Raw genomic sequence first — 17,967 nt, 5'->3', positions numbered from 1 at the left:
AATAGGAAGGTTTTGAAGGGATATGGGCCGGGTGCTGGCAGGTGGGACTAGATTGGGTTGGGATATCTGGTCAGCATGGACAGGTTGGACCGAAGGGTCTATTTCCATGCTGTACATCTCTATGACTCTAGAATTATAGAAATGATATAAACAAATTAAAGGGAAACACTTTACGTGCGGATAGCGGGAAGAGATGTGGCAGGAGAGAGGAGGGTAAATTTTAATAAAAATGTCGAGTACTCAACATGAATATCAGATAGGTTCAGGTCACTACACTTCAGTAAGTTAGTTATGGGTCAGTCAGACATTAGGATTTGAGCACATAATCTCGCATAACATTTCAGTGTAATAGAAGCAGCACTGCAATACAGTATGTGATGAAACATTGTGCTGATCCCTTACTTGCATGCATAATGCGGCATTAAACACCACACAATACTATGTTGAAGAACAAAGAGGCTCTTGATGAATAAACAGCATTACCACTTCAACCAAGAATAACAAAAACATATATACTCTGATTTCTCCATTGTTGCTAGGGTATTACCCTAGCGACAACTTAACAATACAGAGGACAAGGTTCAAAATCTTCTCAGGGCATTTTGAGATAGGTAGTAGATGAGGCTGAATATCCAGTTTACAAGTCCAAGTTGAAGAAAGTCTGATTGATTCTTGATTTTATTTGTTGCTTGTAAACTTTACTGTGCACAAATTAATTACCACTTTTAGCCTTGCTACAATATTACTTAATTTCAAAGTAAAAATTGATTGAAAACTATTGAGAGTTTAACAGATGCACATATGCACACAGAGAGGTACACAGACAAATGTAGTTTCTTTCCAGAGAAAACTACTAATGCACTTCAAATGGGGAAAAAAAATTGGTTCAGTCAGCAGTGGACTTTTTGAATGTAGGATTCGGCTAGAACATAAAGAAGCATGATCCTAACCAATTCCCTCTCAACTAAACCACAAAAAGGTCAAAGTATGGCTATCAGTCACACTAACCTAGCAAGTGGCCCTTCTCTCCCCTCCTCATTCTGAGAAACTAACTTGGTTAGTTTCTGAAGATTGCAGTTATAGTAGCAAATTGAAGAATCCCTCGAGGATTAGGGTTTCATTTCTTTCACTTCCTTCAATGGGCCACATCAGATAAGATAACCAGATAAAGAGATTTTTCTCCATAAAGTAGTGCCCCAATTTATTTAGGTTTAACTGTGAAAAGTCTGTCATCCTTTATGTAATAGTCTAACTTGATCCACATGCACATCAGATTGTCGTGGTAAAATGTTCTATAACAATGGTGTGGCTTTAAGAGGTCATTTCATTCTGTTTTTTTTAAAGGGAGGTTTTAAGACAGAGGTAACAAGCTATCTTGTTAGATAGCCAGTAAAGTAACTGGATTGTGAGCTTTGAGTTTTTTTAAAAAAGTTGCAACAATAGAAGCAGCCTGAACGGATGTGGTCAAGTACCCACCCAGATAAACAGGATTTTTAGTTTTAGCATTCAGAAGCAATTGCTGTTGAAGAAGTGGAAGCTATTCTTTTGTCCTCTCTCGGTTATAGCCAATAGCTGAGAGATAATCTGTGTTCTAGATTTAGCTTTTGCTAAGGGTGCGTTTATTGATGTTACTATATTGGAACAGTTAATTATTAATAGTTACTGTAAGTATTATTCTGTTAAGTTTTCCAATAAAACTAAATTATTCCAATTCCTTCTTTCTTTTGCTTATGCTACCTTCTTAAAATATTTTAAGGGGATTTGGTCTGGTCCATAACAGTTCAATTATGCAATATCCTATTTTTTTCAACCAGAAATAGAAATTGAGCTGAACTAAATTGAACTGAAGTTTGTCACTGGAATTGAAATGTTAACTCTGATTTCTCTTTAGAGATACAGCCTGACATGTTGGGTTTCTCCAGCAATTTCTGTTTTTGTTTGTTTCAGATCTCCAGCATCCATTGTTCTTTGTTTTATCCTATTAAATCAAAAACTGTTTATCTTACACTAGCTACCAAAGATGCATTTTTAAAAACTAGTACAGAATTGGAATAGGACGGCAGTAAAAGTTAACATTCATGTTCAAGTGCTGCTATATTTAAGTTAAAAGTCCTTCTAGGTCATTCTATCAAAACTGAAAACATTCAGAACTCATATCTCATTGTAAAAAAAAATAAAGTAGTTGAATAACCAAGATGATACAAATTCAAGAGAAAGTTACTTCTAACTGTTCATGACCATAAATGATACATGGAAAACTGATGGCTACTTTCCCCAACAAGGAACTCAGCAGATATTTGCAACGTTCAAGAAAATCCCCTGCATGAATCATAACTCCACTCACTTTCCTTGTATTTTACATAAGTAATGAATCTTGTGTGCTGAGTGGCATTAGACAATTAAAAGAAAAATAAAAGAATACTTACGCTGTCACTCTGAAAGGGATTCAGGAAATTCCCACCCATCTCTCCATCATCACGTGGAGTGCCAGGCGGATTACTCATACTTATGTTACTGGGAGAATTCTATGGGCAAACATTAAAAAATTAACATTCATCAATTGGAATGCAAGCTTTAATCACATTACAATATAAATAAGATTGTTAATAAACAAATATAACCTATACTATATGTTTTAGCAATAAGCGCATATGCTAAATAATGATTATTATTAAATCATTTCAACCGTAGTTCATTATACCTGAAATCAGAACATCCTTGCACCTATAAAACTTTTGTCACATGATAGTTCTATGCAACAGATAAAAAGTAACTCTTAGTTAGCTGAAGGTCTCAATTGTTTCTGAAATGCATATGAAATTATGGGCACATTTCTCACCAATTTGGTGTACATGCATTTGTGCATGGTAATAATGTGCTACATATCCTTTTCGATTATTTGCATAGTTGCTGCATTTTCAGTTACACTGCTTTAGTCCTGCATGCAAATTTACTAAGTTGGAAATTATTGTAATTAATCTAGGAATCACAATTTATACTATTATAGTTGTGTGTCATACTCACTGTTAACTATCTAAATAGGAAGTTTATTATACATAGCAATATAGACAGTAGAAGTAGTAGTAAGCCCTTCAAAACCTCCTCTGCTATTTAAGCTATTATGATTGATCTTTTAGTCAACACCATTTTTCCACACTATCCAATATCACTTTAATATCTTGATCAGTAAGGGAATCAAGGGGCATGAAGATAAAGCAGGAAAATGGAGTTGAGGATTATCAGATCAGCTATAATTTTATTGAATAGTGCAGCAGACCTGGTAGGCTGAATGGCTACTTCTGCTCCTACATCTTATGGTTTTATCTCAAAACCTGTGAATCTCTGTCCTGAACACATTCACTGGTTGAGCATCCACAGGCCCCAGGGCAGAGAATTCCAAAGATTCACTACCTTCTGAGTCAAGAAATTCCTCATCATCTCAGTGCTAAATGGCTTACCCCTTACTGTGTGACTGTGTTCCCTTGCTCTAAACCCCAAGCCATGGGAAACATCTTTCCTGCAACTACCCCTTTGAGCATCTATGTGTTTTGTTACCTTCAATAAGATCCTAGTGCTTATAAAGTTTGTACTTCCAAATAAACCTGTTGGACTTTAACCTGGTGTTGTGTGATTTTTAACTTCAAAAAGATCACCTTTCAATTTTCTAAACTCCAGAAGGTACAAACTCAGTCTCTACAATCTCGTCTCACTGGATCAACCCACTTTTGCAGGGATTAGTCTGATAAACTCCCTCTATGACAAGTATGAAGGCCTTCTGAAAATCCAAGTTCACCATCAGCCATTGGTCCCTGTTTATCAATTTATTAGTTACAAATTAGGATAAATTAAGGGAAAATATTCTCCCAGCCAAAGGTTTTAGAGTGACTAGCATTCAGTAAATTTGAGTCTGACTTAGGTACTGATATTTATATTTTTCTCACAAAAATGTAAATTCATCATCCAGAAATTTAATTGAAATCTAAGAAGAAAACATGGTTTTGTTTGGAAAAAATAGCAATACTACACTGAAAAGCAAACTTAATGATTCATGTAGATACCATGGCCTCTGTGGACAAAACCAAAAGTTAGATTCAAAGCAAAGCCAAAGCCAGCTGCACACCTCAGCTTTTTGTTGCAAGTTTAGCCTATCCTCCCAGACACAGACCATCCAAAAATATACAGATGGTAGGATCTTTGCCTCCATAATGGGGGAGCTAATGGAGATGAGCACACATGTAACTTTGAACCATCGTCCAGATTGCCAGCATCAGTTGATGCCTGAAGCCATTTTCCTGAAGGCTAGATTGGAGGTGGAATAGCTACCTAAGTTATATAAAAGGCTAATTAAGATAATTGATAAGAGCAACTGGAAATTTTCCAGCTGATTTGTCTTTCTGCCATGATCTTGGCCGTATAACTGTCTAAATAGGATACATAGCAGCATATTGTCTGGATGCAGTTTCCCACCAGCAGACAGGGTTGGTGGAGTATATTGTTTCAGGTAAATATTGAGGTACCTGCCAAAGGTTCCTGTAAGCCTACCTGGCTATCGCCGTGGCTGCAGGCTGACCTCTGGAGGAATTTCCCCTCTACAAACATTGTTCCAATAGCTGTACTCATTTTTTTCTTCAGTGTTTTTAAAATTGTTGAGAGGGCACCACAAAGTGAAGATAGCATACTGATACTTTGGCCAGAGCTAAAAGCTATCATGACCAAATGCTACCATATACAAGTACTCTTCAGTAGAGATGGACTACTTAGCATGCTTGTCTGTAGGGATCTGTCTTGAGGTTGGGGTGGAGTGGGTATGGAATATATCTTGATGAATGGCACAAAGAAGTCAATGCAACTCCTACACTATATGCCAGTTGTTTACTCAGCAAACACACAGCACACTCATTCAACCAAATGGCCATGTCAGAAGCTGGTGGGGGTTAGTCCTAAGTCCAATCAAGGGAGTGCCACGATCAGTCAGTGGGCCTTGATTCCATCTGTGATAGAACATGCAGTCATAGAGTCATATAGCATGGAAACGGACCTTTTGGTCCAACACATCCATGCCAAACAAGTTTCTCAAACTAAACTAATCCTACTTGCCTGCATTTGGTCCACATTTCTCTAAATATTTCCTATTCATACACCTATCCAAATGTCTTTTAAATATTGTAACTGTCCCTTCATCCACCACTTCCTCTAGCAGTTTATTCCACACACGAATCATGCTCCATCTTAAAAAGTTGCCCTTCAGGTCCCTTTTAAATCTTTCTCTTCTCACCTTAAAAATATACACCCTAGTTTTGAACTCCCACACCCTAGGGAAAAGATCTTTGCTATTTACATTATCTATGTCCCTCATTATTTTATAAACTTCTGTAAGGTTACCCCTCAACTCCTATACTCCAGTGAAAGAAGTCCTAGCTTATCCAGTCTCTCCTTATAACATAAACCCTCCAGTCCCACCAATATCCTAGTAAATCTTTTCTGAACCCTCTCCAATTTAATAATATCTTTCCTATTGCAGCGTAATCAGTACTGCACACAGTACTCCTAAAGTGGCCCCACAGTTCTGTACAACCTCAACGTGATGTCCCAACTTCTATACTCTATGGTCTGAGCAATTAAGGTAAGCGTGCTAAACGCCTTCTTAACACCCCACACTTTCAAAGAACTATGTATCTAAACCCCTAGGTATCTGTTTGACTGCACGACTCAGGGCTCAGGCTTGGCCAGTTATTTACTTAGGATGCTTACAGTTAGCAGATCTATTCCAGTCCAATCCACAGAGTGGACAGTGATCAGTCCTATAGGGCCAGCACATGCCATCAGGGGAAATTGCATCATTGGTCAGGGAACTGCAAACACTGCGGTCAAGGGTTTGGTCAGTCATGTCTAGGAGCTGCCTGTCAAAGTTGGTCAAGGTCATGGTAAATACAGTCCTAGGTATCTATCTAGCAATGTTTCAGGAGGGTTCAAGGAGAGCCTGTAGGGACAGCATTGATATAATTGCCATAGGAGTGGGGAATCAAGGCTGAGGAAAAAGAAGAGGTTTATACAAGAATGATGTAGGGCAATTTCAGGGTGTATAGGAGATGTGTGGAATAGCATTGGAGCGCATGGCAGGCTATGGAAAGGGGAAATTAGTGGTTGTGAACAAAGGGCCTCCACAGGGAAGAATAGAGGAGCAGGATGGACATCATCAAGTTTTAATGCGGGGGTTGAAGGGCCAAGTAGGACAGTTGTCAAAGTTCAATACAGTGGGTCTCCACATGGGAGAAATGGCCTGTAGTATGAAGTAAAAGGGGATATGAAAACCTTGGGTACAGTATTTTGTGATCAAGTAAGGTCCAGTACCTACAGTGTCCATCATGAACTATATTCCCTGCCTTCAGTTGTCTTTTTCTAGATTCAAAGTGGTACTGGAAAATGGCTGGCAGAGTGTCCAGGAGTCAATCAGAGTCTGAGTCATAGAACCCAGAAACACACCCTTCGGTCTAACCAGTCCATGCCGAACATAATCCCAAACTAAACTAGTCCTACCTGCCTGCACTTGGCTCATATTCCTTCAAACATTATTATTCATGTACTTATCCAAATGTCTTTTAAAGGGGTGGAGTCAGTTTTATGTTGATGAGTAAAAGCAGTGGGATCCATGCTTGCTTAAAACTAGGACATTGGAGGAGATCTTTGCAAACCTCAGCTATAATTAACTGACAATTATTTCATTGCTTATTTGTTGTGCATACAGAATGAAGGTGCTAAGTGGTCAAATACTGCTAAAAGGTGATATGCAACAGAATCACAGATGTGCTATGGTGCAGAAGGAGGTCATTTGGCCCATCATGCATGAACCTGCTCATTAAAAGTTCAGTATTTCAGAAACCATCTGAAATAAATCAAACCACACTCAATGTTAAAATTAAAATACAGTGAGCCTTTACTTTTAACTTTTGTAACCTTATTGCACAGCTATTGGATATTGGTTTTAAACTGCTTTGGAAGTTGAAATTTCGAGTAGGACATAAACTGCCAAGAGAACCCCGTATATTCAACTGACTGTAATACATATTTTTTTTCCCCAAAAACAGCAACTCAGATGTTGTCAACAAACCAAGTTAAAAATTGCACAAATAATACATTTTAAAGGTCACTAACTATCTTTTCATTTAAAAAACACCACCACCTTCAGGTTCCACTGTTGTTTGTGATGTACATAAATGATCTGGAGGAAGGTATAGGTGGTTTGATTGGCAAGTTTGCAGGTGACACTAAGATTGGTGGAGTAGCAGATAGTGAAGGGGACTGTCAGAGAATGCAGCAGAATATAGATAGATTGGAGAGTTGGATGGAGAAATGGCAGATGGTGTTCAATCCAGGTAAATGCAAGGTGAAGCATTTTGGAAGATCCAATTCGAAAGCAAACTATATGGTAAATAGAGAAGCCCTGTGGAAAATTGATGTAGAGGAGGATCTGGGTGTTCAGATCCATTGTACCCTGAAGGTGGCAATGCAGATCGATAGAGTGGTCAAGAAGACATACGACATGCTTTCCTTCATCAAGCGGGGTATTGAGTACAAGAGTTGGCAGGTCATGTTACGGTTGTATAGGATATTGGTTCTGCCACATTTGGAATACTGTGTACAGTTCTGGTCATCACATTACCAAAAGGATGTGGATGTTTTGGAGAGGGTGCAGAGGAACTTCACCAGGATGTTGCCTGGCATGGAGGGCACTAGCTGTGAAGAGAGGTTGAGTAGATTAGGATTATTTTCATTAGCAAGGCAGAGGTTGAGGGGGTCTGATAGAGGTCTACAAAATCATGAAAAGCATAGACAGGGTGGATAGCAAGAAGCTTTTTCCCCCAGAGTGGGGAAATCAATTACTAGGGGTCACTAGTTCAAGGTGAAAGGGGAAAAGTTTAAGGGAGATATGCGTTTCAAGTTCTCAATGCAGAGGGTGGGTGCCTGGAATGCATTACCATCGAAGGTGGTAGAGGTGGGCATGATAACATGATTTAAGACGCATCCAGAGAGATACATGAATGGGCAGGGAGCAGAGGAGTACAGATCCTTAGAAAATAGGTGACAGGTTTAGATAGAGGATCTAGATTAGCGCAGCCTTGGAGTGTTGAAGGGCCTGTTCCTGTGCTGTAATTATTTTTGTTCCTCTGCAAGCCACTCAATATCCTGACTTAGAAATATATCAGTTCATTCACTGTCACTGGATCAAAATCCCTAATGGCATTGTGGGTCAACCCACAGAAGGTGGACTGCATTGGATCAAAAAGGCAGCTAATTTATTCAGAACTTGGGTATAAACTGAATTTCCCAGTCTAACGTGAGGAACTAGTTGTGTGTATGTTTTCCTAATATAGCTAACCAGTAGCTTCACAGAAAATAGGTACTGATAATAATGAAGTTGAGAAGAAAATTCTTATCGTTCAAAATACATCACATTGTATTTTTGTGTTTTTCTCTCTCTCCACAAATTCTGTCAGACCTGCTGAGTTTCTCGAGCATTCTCTGCGTTTATTTCTCATTGTATTGTTTCGTACTAGTTTAGTACTCATAATTTTAACTCATTCCACTTGGCTTGGAAATAAGCTGGGACATCAGGAGCAGTTGAAGTACAGAAACAACTTATCCCTTCCCTGACAACATTGGGATCCAACTGCAATTTTAGTTCAAAGTTCAGGAACCAGCAATGGGTTGTCTAACAGGCCAAACCTACCCAGAGCTGAATTATAGGCACATAAAGCCTTTAATTCCCTTGGTTTCCTTTGAGGACTAGGAGGAGAAGGGTTGTGGTCCACAGAAACCCATAGGCCTGCCTTTAACCAGGCTTTATTCTTTCCACACACCGCCAAATGTGATCAGCCCCAGCTCTGACAGCTGCATGTTTGTCAAATATCCTTCGAGGAAGTTAACCTGCCACTGCTGGTCTAAGCTACCTGTGTTTTTCATATTTTAAATGACAACAGTGGCATCAATACCACAAAGTACTTGGGATGCTTTCCACATGCCAAACATTGCCATATCAATATGACTACCATTCGCACAGTAGAGCTGTTTTCATTTCCACGGAAAGTTTTATATTTCAAAGGCAGCTGTTTTCCGTGTTCATTCAAAAAATGCTTAGAATAGATCTACAGGTCAAATAGCTGCTGAAGTTTGTCACTGCAAAGCTGAATGGTGCTGCACTGAGTTCACACGACCCACAAACAGCCAACAGTTCTAACAATCACATTCACAAATTTGAACAATTTTCAAACTGCACTGAAAGTTGTTTCCTTCAGGGTTTAAATCCAGCCCATAAAGAAATGATAAATATTTCCTCTTTACACCAACTGTTAAATGGAGAAAGTGAGGTCTGCAGATGCTGGAGATCAGAGCTGGAAATGTGTTGCTGGAAAAGTCAGGGTTTAAATCCAGCCCATAAAGAAATGATAAATATTTCCTCTTTACACCAACTGTTAAATGCCTCAAGTAAATTGGGCTTGGATAGTCTCGATCAATTTCTCAATGAAGAGGTGACAAGCATTATTTTTGAGGACATGAAACTCTTAAGTTTTAATTTAATAATACTGCACTACAAAACAAATCAAGGAAGTAAATCAAATCTATTCAGGCACTTAAAGAAAGTCTGCATCCCCTGAGGTTTTCCCACTTCATACCGAATAGTCTTGGAATCTAAACTGAAATGCTGGATATGCATAATTAATTATTCGCTGGATAAAGCTGATGTTGCTTGTTTCATATCTTCTCCTGTAATTTAATGCCACGACACCCTGACTTTGAGAAAGTATTGTTGGGATTAGCAGCCTGCCTGTTAACTCACACCGTGAACATTCCTTCCATGGCCAACATATCGTGGAGTGGGACTTGTACCCAGAGCTTCCAACTCAGGAATAGGAGCATGACTGAATAAGCCAAAAGACCTCTTGACAAACCTGATAAACAATCTGAGACCAATCAAATGGAGTTTAATGTGGAAAAGTGTGAGGTGATTCACTTTGGAAGAAGCAACAGGGAATAAGAGTATTGGCTAATGGTAAGATTCTTGGCAGTGTAGGTGAGCAGAGAGATCTCTGTGTTCATGTACATACATCCCTGAAAGTTGCCACCCGGGTTGATAGGGTAGTTAAGAAGGCATGTAGTGTGTTAGCTTTCGTTGGTAGAGGATTGAGTTTCGGAGCCATGCAGTCATGTTGCAGTTGTACAAAACCCTGGTGCGGCCACATTTGGAGTGTTACGTACAGTTCTGGTCACCGCATTGTAGGAAGGAGTGGAAGCTTTGGAAAGGGTTCAGAGCATTTTCACTAGGATGTTGCCTAGTATGGAGGGAAGGAAAGGCTAAGGGACTTGAGGCTGTTTTCATTAGAGAGACAAAAGTTGAGAGATAACAATTGAGACATGTAAAGATAATCAGAAGGTTAGGTAAGGTGGACAGTGAGAACCTTTTTCCTCGGATGGTGATGGCTAGCATGAGGGGACATAGCTATAAATTGAAGAGTGAGAGATATAGGACAGATGTCAGAGGTAGTTTCTTTACTCAGAGAGTAGTAGGGGCATGGAACGCCATGCCTGCAACTGTAGTAGATTCACCAACTTTAAGGGCATTTAAATGGTCATTGGATAAATATATGGATGATAATGGAATAGTGAAGGATAGATAGACTTCAGGCTGATTCCACAGGTTGGCGCAACATCGAGGGCTAAAGATCCTGTACTGGGCTGTAATATTCTATGTTCAAAAAAAGTATCTGCATACTTAACTACAATTCGGAAAGGAAAAAAAAAATGATTTGTTCAACACAGAATTAACTAAAGTAAACTTATTTTTAAATATTTAATCCAATTTCCACCAAGCCTGTGCCAATTCTAATTCTAAACAATGTGTGGTTTCTTCCCTTCTGTTTGCCTCCCGGTCATGTGTCTATCAAGATAGATCTTAAATGTTGCTAGCCTGCCTGTTTCAACCACCTCCATTAGCAATGCATTCCAGGCAACACCACCTTCTGGGTGAAACCTTTTCACCACACTTCTCCTTTAAACCTTCCTCCTCTCACCTTGAACCTGTTACCTTTCGTAGTTGACCTTTCCACCCTGGGAAAAAGCCCCTGACTATCTATCCTATCTGTACCTCTCACAATTTTGTCAACCCCTATCAGGTCACCTCCTCAGCTTCCAGCTTTTCAGTGAAAATAATCAGAGTATATCCAACCTCTCCTCTTAACTAAAAACTTCCAGACCAGGCAACATCTTGGTAAACCTTCTCTTCACCTTCTCAAAAGTATCCACATCCTTCTGGTAGTGTGTTGACCAGAACTATATGCAATATTCCAAATGTGACCTAACTAAAGTTTTAGGGAAAGTGAAGACTGCAGATGCTGGAGATCAGAGTTGAAAAGTGTGGTGCTGGAAAAGCCAGTCAGGAAGCATCCGAGGAGCAGGAGAGTCGACTTTTTGGGTATAAGCCCTTCATTAGGAATGAGATTTGTGAGCCAAGGGGGCTGAGAGATAAATGGGAGGGGGAGAGGAGGAAGGCTGCCACCCCCTCCCATTTATCTCTCAGCATCCTTGACTCACCAGTTTCATTCCTGATACAGGGCTTATGCCTGAAACGTTGACTCTCCTGCTCCTTGGATGTGACCTAACTATATGTTTGTACAGCTGTAACATAACTGAAGAGACATCAGACTCAAAATGTTAATTCTGATTTCTTCCTACTGATGCTGCCAGACGTACTGAGTTCCATCAGAAGCTTCTATTTTTCTTTCAGATCTCCAACACCCACAGTTCTTTGTTTAATATTATGGTATTTGTAAGCATTGGATCTTAATACCCCATGCCCTGTAAGTTTACTACCATTGTAACAAAGGTTGGTCATGCGTACATTTAACCAATATGCGAAAAGCTAAAAATAGCATGCTTATTAAACTTGATGTTTACCTTGGAAATGCCATCCATGTCTCCAGAGCCTGAAATTAATAGACAAACATCCTAATTAGCTTTTGTTCCATCCATCTGAGCTCTATTACTTCCCTGCAGCACTTGCTGGATATCCTTCAGTCAGGTAAAATTATTGGCTGCACAGGAAGGGTTGAGGTAAATTAATCAGAGCACATCTTTGCACCATTATTCACAAATGAATGACAATGACACTGGATGGAAAAAAACAGCTGATTTAACTTTAGGTTTCCTTACACCTTCAAAGCTACAACAATTTAATAAAAAAGATAACAATTTACATGCAGAAGCTAACTTAAAGAGACAGGATTAACAACTCCAGCATGGCCTTCAATCTTTAACTTTATAATCATAGGCAAACTTCATGTTTTTCTACACACTTCACAAAACTTATATAAACAGAAACTAATTCACTCAAAGGATTCTGTAAATAATTTCTAGAGTCAAATTTCTATTGATATGCAGATTGATACCATACACCAGTCTTTGGTATGAATGGTCTGAATACCTGGCACTGAAATTCATATAGCACATTATTCATTTGTGTGATAGGTATAAGGTGTTTTTGGTTTGATGGTAGAAACCTGTTAGTGGTGAAAACCCTTATTATTTTGGTTGTTCACAACCATACCAGCATAGTACTCATCATGCCTAACTAGCCTGAACTTACGAAACTTGCAGTACAATGTTCAACATTAGATGTGATTCTGCAACTGGACAACATTTGCCGATAGTCCTAAGTGTGGGATGATTTATGCTGACAGCCAATTCAGTATCGTCAATCTGGCTTGGGAGAGTGGTGCACTTGTCTATTGTGGAAGCTATATAGATTGATTCACATGGTCCTGTTCTTTGTAGACAGAAACAACATGTACATGCATTTCACTCGTTTCAATTCAAGAAAACAGGTGACAGCCATTCACTAGCTAATTTCTTAGAGCAATGCCCAGACCAATCAGGGTCAACATGTCTGGCCTAAAATTTAAACAAATCATCTATCACAGTCCTCTTGCCAATCAATCAGCATTTTCCTCTCATGCAATATAAATATTGGTTTTGCCCTTTAACTGACTTCTTGCAAATTGTCCTGATGAGAGGAAGACAGAAAACTTCGATCATATGTCTTTTGTTGGGAATACTCATTAGGGTAATTACAGCAATATTATGGAGTTTGCACTGATTTGGGCTTTTGTCACATAAGCCTCAAGCCTGTTAAGTGGAACTGAGATACATTAGTGCTAATGTAGAATCCTTGATAGAAATTTCTAGATTTTCATAATGCAATACAGTTGTGTAAATATAGTCCAATTTTTTTCTGGACGTTTGTCCTAAAAGCAGCATCTCCCAGCATGCCATCTCCACTAGCTCTGCAGGTAGATCTTAAAGTAATACAACAGGAATTACAGACTCAACCATCAGTAAAACAGAAAGCTAAATCCAAGAAATTCATATCATTCTGTCCTTTTTCTCCTCCATTTCCCACATGAACCGTCTCACTTTCAATTGTCTGATTGATAAAATATAAACTTTATCCAATGGAGGCAATGAGTCAGGGCAAAGGGTCAGATTTGAACTTTCAACATTCTATTTGGCATCCAACATCTGTACTGGGTTATACTAATCTCTTAATGATAAATCAGGAAAATTAAAGATCAAAACAGAATGAGAATTTAAATTATTTAGTAGTTGAGAATAAAGGAAGGGATATAGGAAGAAGAAAAAAGGTTATGCAGCATAGGATAGCACTGTTAATTTAGTTTTTGATTGAAGAAACTGCTATTCCATGAAGGATTTTGCACTATGATTAAATCTCTTTTAGTAGCTTTGTGCAGTTTCAAAAATACATTTGAAGATATATTGATAATCAAGGTACACTTTTTTGGAGGTTTCATAATATCTATGATGAAAAATCATTTTCTTGTGGTTGAAATCAAATTAAAAATGAATAACAATGTCATCACAAGTGAAACAGGAGAAAGGTAGTAGAAGGCAGAGAAAGTAATCAATTATTTGCTTATTGATAGTTGTATGTGACTGAGTCCAAGAGCTTACAATGATCCATTCCTTTACCCTGACTAAATGTTTCCCTACCATAAACAAATCAGGACTAAATATAGGAACAACCAATGTAAAATAAATTTGCTGAAGTGCCAGGAGAGAACATGTAACACTTTTAAAAGGACATGTTCTCTTATACAGAGCCAAAGTAAACAAAATCCACCAAGGGGTAAAATCATATTAGGAAATGTTACTCACCAGAGGGTTGATTATAATCAGTGTGCAGCTGTCTTACATTAGTATACCACATTAATATTGAATGAGATATGCCAACTTAAGGTTGTTTGTATGGATTTGGAAATAAGCCCCTCTGGTACTGTTGTCTACACATCAGGTTGTTTCTAAAGTGCATCCATAGTTATTAGGAGGTACATAAGACGAAAAGAACTATCAATTTAGAGAAATACAGCAGAATAACTAATATGGCAAAGTGAGTAAAAGTTTATCACACTTTCTTCATTTTCTCCTTACCTAATGATCCGTTCATGTGATGTGGTTCCATTCCACCCATTGCCCCTATTGGACCATCTGAGCCAGGACCCATTGGAAACTACAAATAGGAAGCATAAACTAAATAACTTTTGTCAATGGACCCTTCCACATATACAAGAGTACATTTACATTTTGATCAATTGCTTCACATTCTTATTTAGATGGATTAAAGAACTTATTTCACAATTCATTTGGTACATTGAACAGGAGTAGTCAATGACTGAGGCACTCACGTGGAAATCTTCCAGTCACTTCTATTGTTTTGTCTTTTTTGAAGTAAGCAATGCATTTAAAGTGTGGCTATGATAGTCAGCAAAACTTCAGGTTTACAGACCTTATTGGAAAGAGCTTAGCTTCTCTATGATAGTTGCATCATGGCTCCTGGTGGCATCACAATGAGATACAAATTCATGCCCAGTCATTATAATGGAATGCCCTTCAGAAGTAATACAAGACCAGCATTTTTACATGCTATAGATGCCACCACCTATTTCAGGGGTCCCCACAACAAAACATGGGAATGCCTGTGGCAGCAAATCACTTTTTCAGTCTTTTGACAACAAGAGGAAAAGCTGCTAAGGTTTGCTTGGTTCTACAAGTATGCTGGTTACCATGCTTAGCTATGGAGCTTGCATATGTAAAAGAACAGTAATGGCCTGCAGTAGTCTGTAACTTAGCTGCACCTTTTTGCAGGTGTGCTGCAGTGTTAACTTTAGGGTGTCTGATGTAATATTATCTCAACTTCACCCATTGTCAAAGAGGAAGCTGAATACCAGGTAGCAACATTTTTTGCTCTTGTGCCTATGAATCTTTCTTAACGCTTGTCATTTCTTCATTCTATGCCCATTCAGACTTGATAAAAGTGTTGATGTCTTTTAAATACTTATAGATGCCTTCAAAATTGTTGTTATCCCTTTTGTGAAATATCCATTCAATTCATCCTAAAATGTACGGTGTTTTTATTGTGTACTGGGCATGTCTACCCCAAAATTATTAGAGTTTGCACTTAGAGTGGTAAATTATTAAGGTTAATTATCGGCTTTGTTTTTATTCATTCATGGAATTGGGTGCCGCTGGCGTGGCCAACATGTATTGCCCATCCCTAGTTTCCGTTGAGAATGTGGTGGTGAGCTACCATCTAGAATCACTGTAGTTCATTTGGTGTAAGTATACTCACAATATTGTTAGGAAAGGAATTCCTTAGTTAATGGGATGCTGGCTGATCTAAAGACACTGTAAACCAGAATAGAATCGTTATAGATAAAAATTGCCACTCATGTACTGTGGGGATCTTGAGTACAAGTTCACATTTCCTATCTTGGTGATCTAATGAATTGGAAAATTTGTATTAAAGTTGGAATTAAATTAAAAGCTTGTTTCACTTACATTAGACCTGCTGGCCCCAGGAGGTACAGCATTCATCATTGTGTACATATTCTCACTGGAGTTTGTTGAATCTGAAATAATCAGCAATACAACGTGTTAAAAATGCTTGTGATCTTTCAAAGATTATCTCAGGACATTTATGGTGCAGGTTTACAAATGTATTGCTTTTGTCCATCTCACAGGATGAATGATAGTAGTACATGCTGCTGAAACTCTTATGTCATACCCTGATTAATTCCATACTTCACTATTCCAATGCACTCCTCATAGTTTTCCATATTCTATCTGCATGGCCTCTATCTTCCCTGCCTATAACCTCTTCCAATCTGACAATTCTCTGAGAAAACTATACTTACCTAGTTCTAGTCTCTTTTACAACATATACTTTAACTGGACAATCAATGCTGCTCAGCCTCCAGCTGCAAAGGCAAGCTCTGAAATTCCCAGATTTCTACTTCTTTTGATAAAGTTCTACCTCAAATCTACCTTTCTGATCAAGCTTTTGGCTGTTGCCCTAACATCTCCTTACGTTACTGGCTGTCAAATGTCGTTCCATAATGCTTCTGTAGTATAAATTGTATGCTACATATAAACAAATTAACAATGAATCCCATTTTCGGTACTACCTTCAGTCTTTGCTTGGTTACCAAGTATAGAGAAGTCATTTCATTAAGATGAATTTGTACATGATCTCCAAATTAGTGGCAGAGGATGAAGAACAGTGAAAACAGATCCAAAACATTTTGAATATTTTATGAAATGGGCAGTGGGTGGTAAAGGAACTGATACAGATACTGAAGGAAGGAACCAATCTAGAAAATACTTGCTGTACAGAGCACAAAAGGAAAAAAACCTAGAAAGCAAAGATATAAACACTGCTTAAACAAGCAGCCCATTGTTCAAACAAAATGCTAAGGAAATATAGACTGCAGTTCGAAAGCCATGCAGTGATTGCACACTGTTAGAATATGTCAGGAACAGAGTAAATAACTGACAGTGTGCTTCAACATGGACACAACCTTTTCCAAATCTTTTTAAAGCTTCACGTAGAAAGCAGAGAAAAACAATAGACCACTACTGTGAAGACAATGTTCTCTGTGTGTGTGTGTGTGTGGGGGGGGGGTGGGGGGGGCACAGTAGGGAGCTCAGGTTGGATTTCTGTTTACAGACACAGGCAGACAGGGATGAGCTTCCTGATACCTTGGCCTGCTTCCAGGTACATGCCACCAGGCAGTTAAATTACTCCCAGCTTTTTGGAACACTTGAGTGAATCAAAGTGGGTTTCCTTCAAGATCTTAACAAGGTTCTTACAACTGGCTATCACCTTGTGGGGACAAGTAGCATTGCTGGTTCAAAACCTGCTTCAGCAAAAAAGGAAGGAGCAAGGAATGGGACAGCAAACCAATATTTTCAGGCTCCATTAACCCTGTTCCCCACTCAGCAGCACCCAAAGACTTAAGTAAGTCTTCTCTTTTTCAAGTGCTACAACATTTGTATCATCGATAGTCACAGGTGAGGTGCTGGAAGACTGGAGGTTGGCAAACGTGGTGCCACTGTTTAAGAAGGGCGGTAAAGACAAGCCAGGGAATTATAGACCGGTGAGCCTGACCTTGGTGGTGGGTAAATTGTTGGAGGGAATCCTGAGGGAAACTTGATTGAGTTTTCTTAGGAAGTAACAAAGAGGATTGATGAGGGCAAAACAGTAGATGTGATCTATATGGACTTCAGTAAGGCATTTGACAATGTTCCCCTTGGGAGACTGATTAGCAAGGTTAGATTGCATGGAATGCAGGGAGAACTAGCCATTTGGATACAGAACTGGCTCAAAGGTAGAAGACAGACGGTGGTGGTGGAGGGTTGTTTTTCAGACCAGTGGAGTGCCACAAGGATCGGTGCTGGGTCCTCTACTTTTTGTCATTTACATAAATGATTTGGATGCGAGCATAAGAGGTACAGTTAGTAAGTTTGCAGATGACACCAAAATTGGAGGTGTAGTGGACAGCGAAGAAGGTTACCTCAGATTACAACAGGATCTGGACCAGATGGACCAATGGGCTGAGAAGT

At 38.9% G+C, this 17,967-nt stretch overlaps 1 protein-coding gene across 9 annotated transcripts in view; it reads right to left on the bottom strand.

The window, feature by feature from the left end:
• The window catches only part of LOC122559094 (single-stranded DNA-binding protein 2), a 378,880-nt gene that overhangs the window by 17,818 nt on the left and 343,095 nt on the right, over window positions 1-17,967 (bottom strand). For all 9 annotated transcript variants that reach the window (XM_043708394.1, XM_043708441.1, XM_043708403.1 and 6 more), the window contains 4 exons: window positions 15,904-15,974; window positions 14,497-14,575; window positions 11,950-11,978; window positions 2,427-2,525 (listed from right to left, as the gene is read on the bottom strand). In XM_043708394.1, the coding sequence (XP_043564329.1) occupies window positions 2,427-2,525; window positions 11,950-11,978; window positions 14,497-14,575; window positions 15,904-15,974 (278 nt within the window). The remainder of the gene's footprint in view (window positions 1-2,426; window positions 2,526-11,949; window positions 11,979-14,496; window positions 14,576-15,903; window positions 15,975-17,967) is intronic.

The sequence above is a fragment of the Chiloscyllium plagiosum genome, chromosome 2 (assembly GCF_004010195.1).
Source record: "Chiloscyllium plagiosum isolate BGI_BamShark_2017 chromosome 2, ASM401019v2, whole genome shotgun sequence".
NCBI classification, from domain to species: Eukaryota; Metazoa; Chordata; class Chondrichthyes; order Orectolobiformes; family Hemiscylliidae; genus Chiloscyllium; species Chiloscyllium plagiosum.
This window is presented reverse-complemented; position numbering and strand designations above follow the sequence as displayed.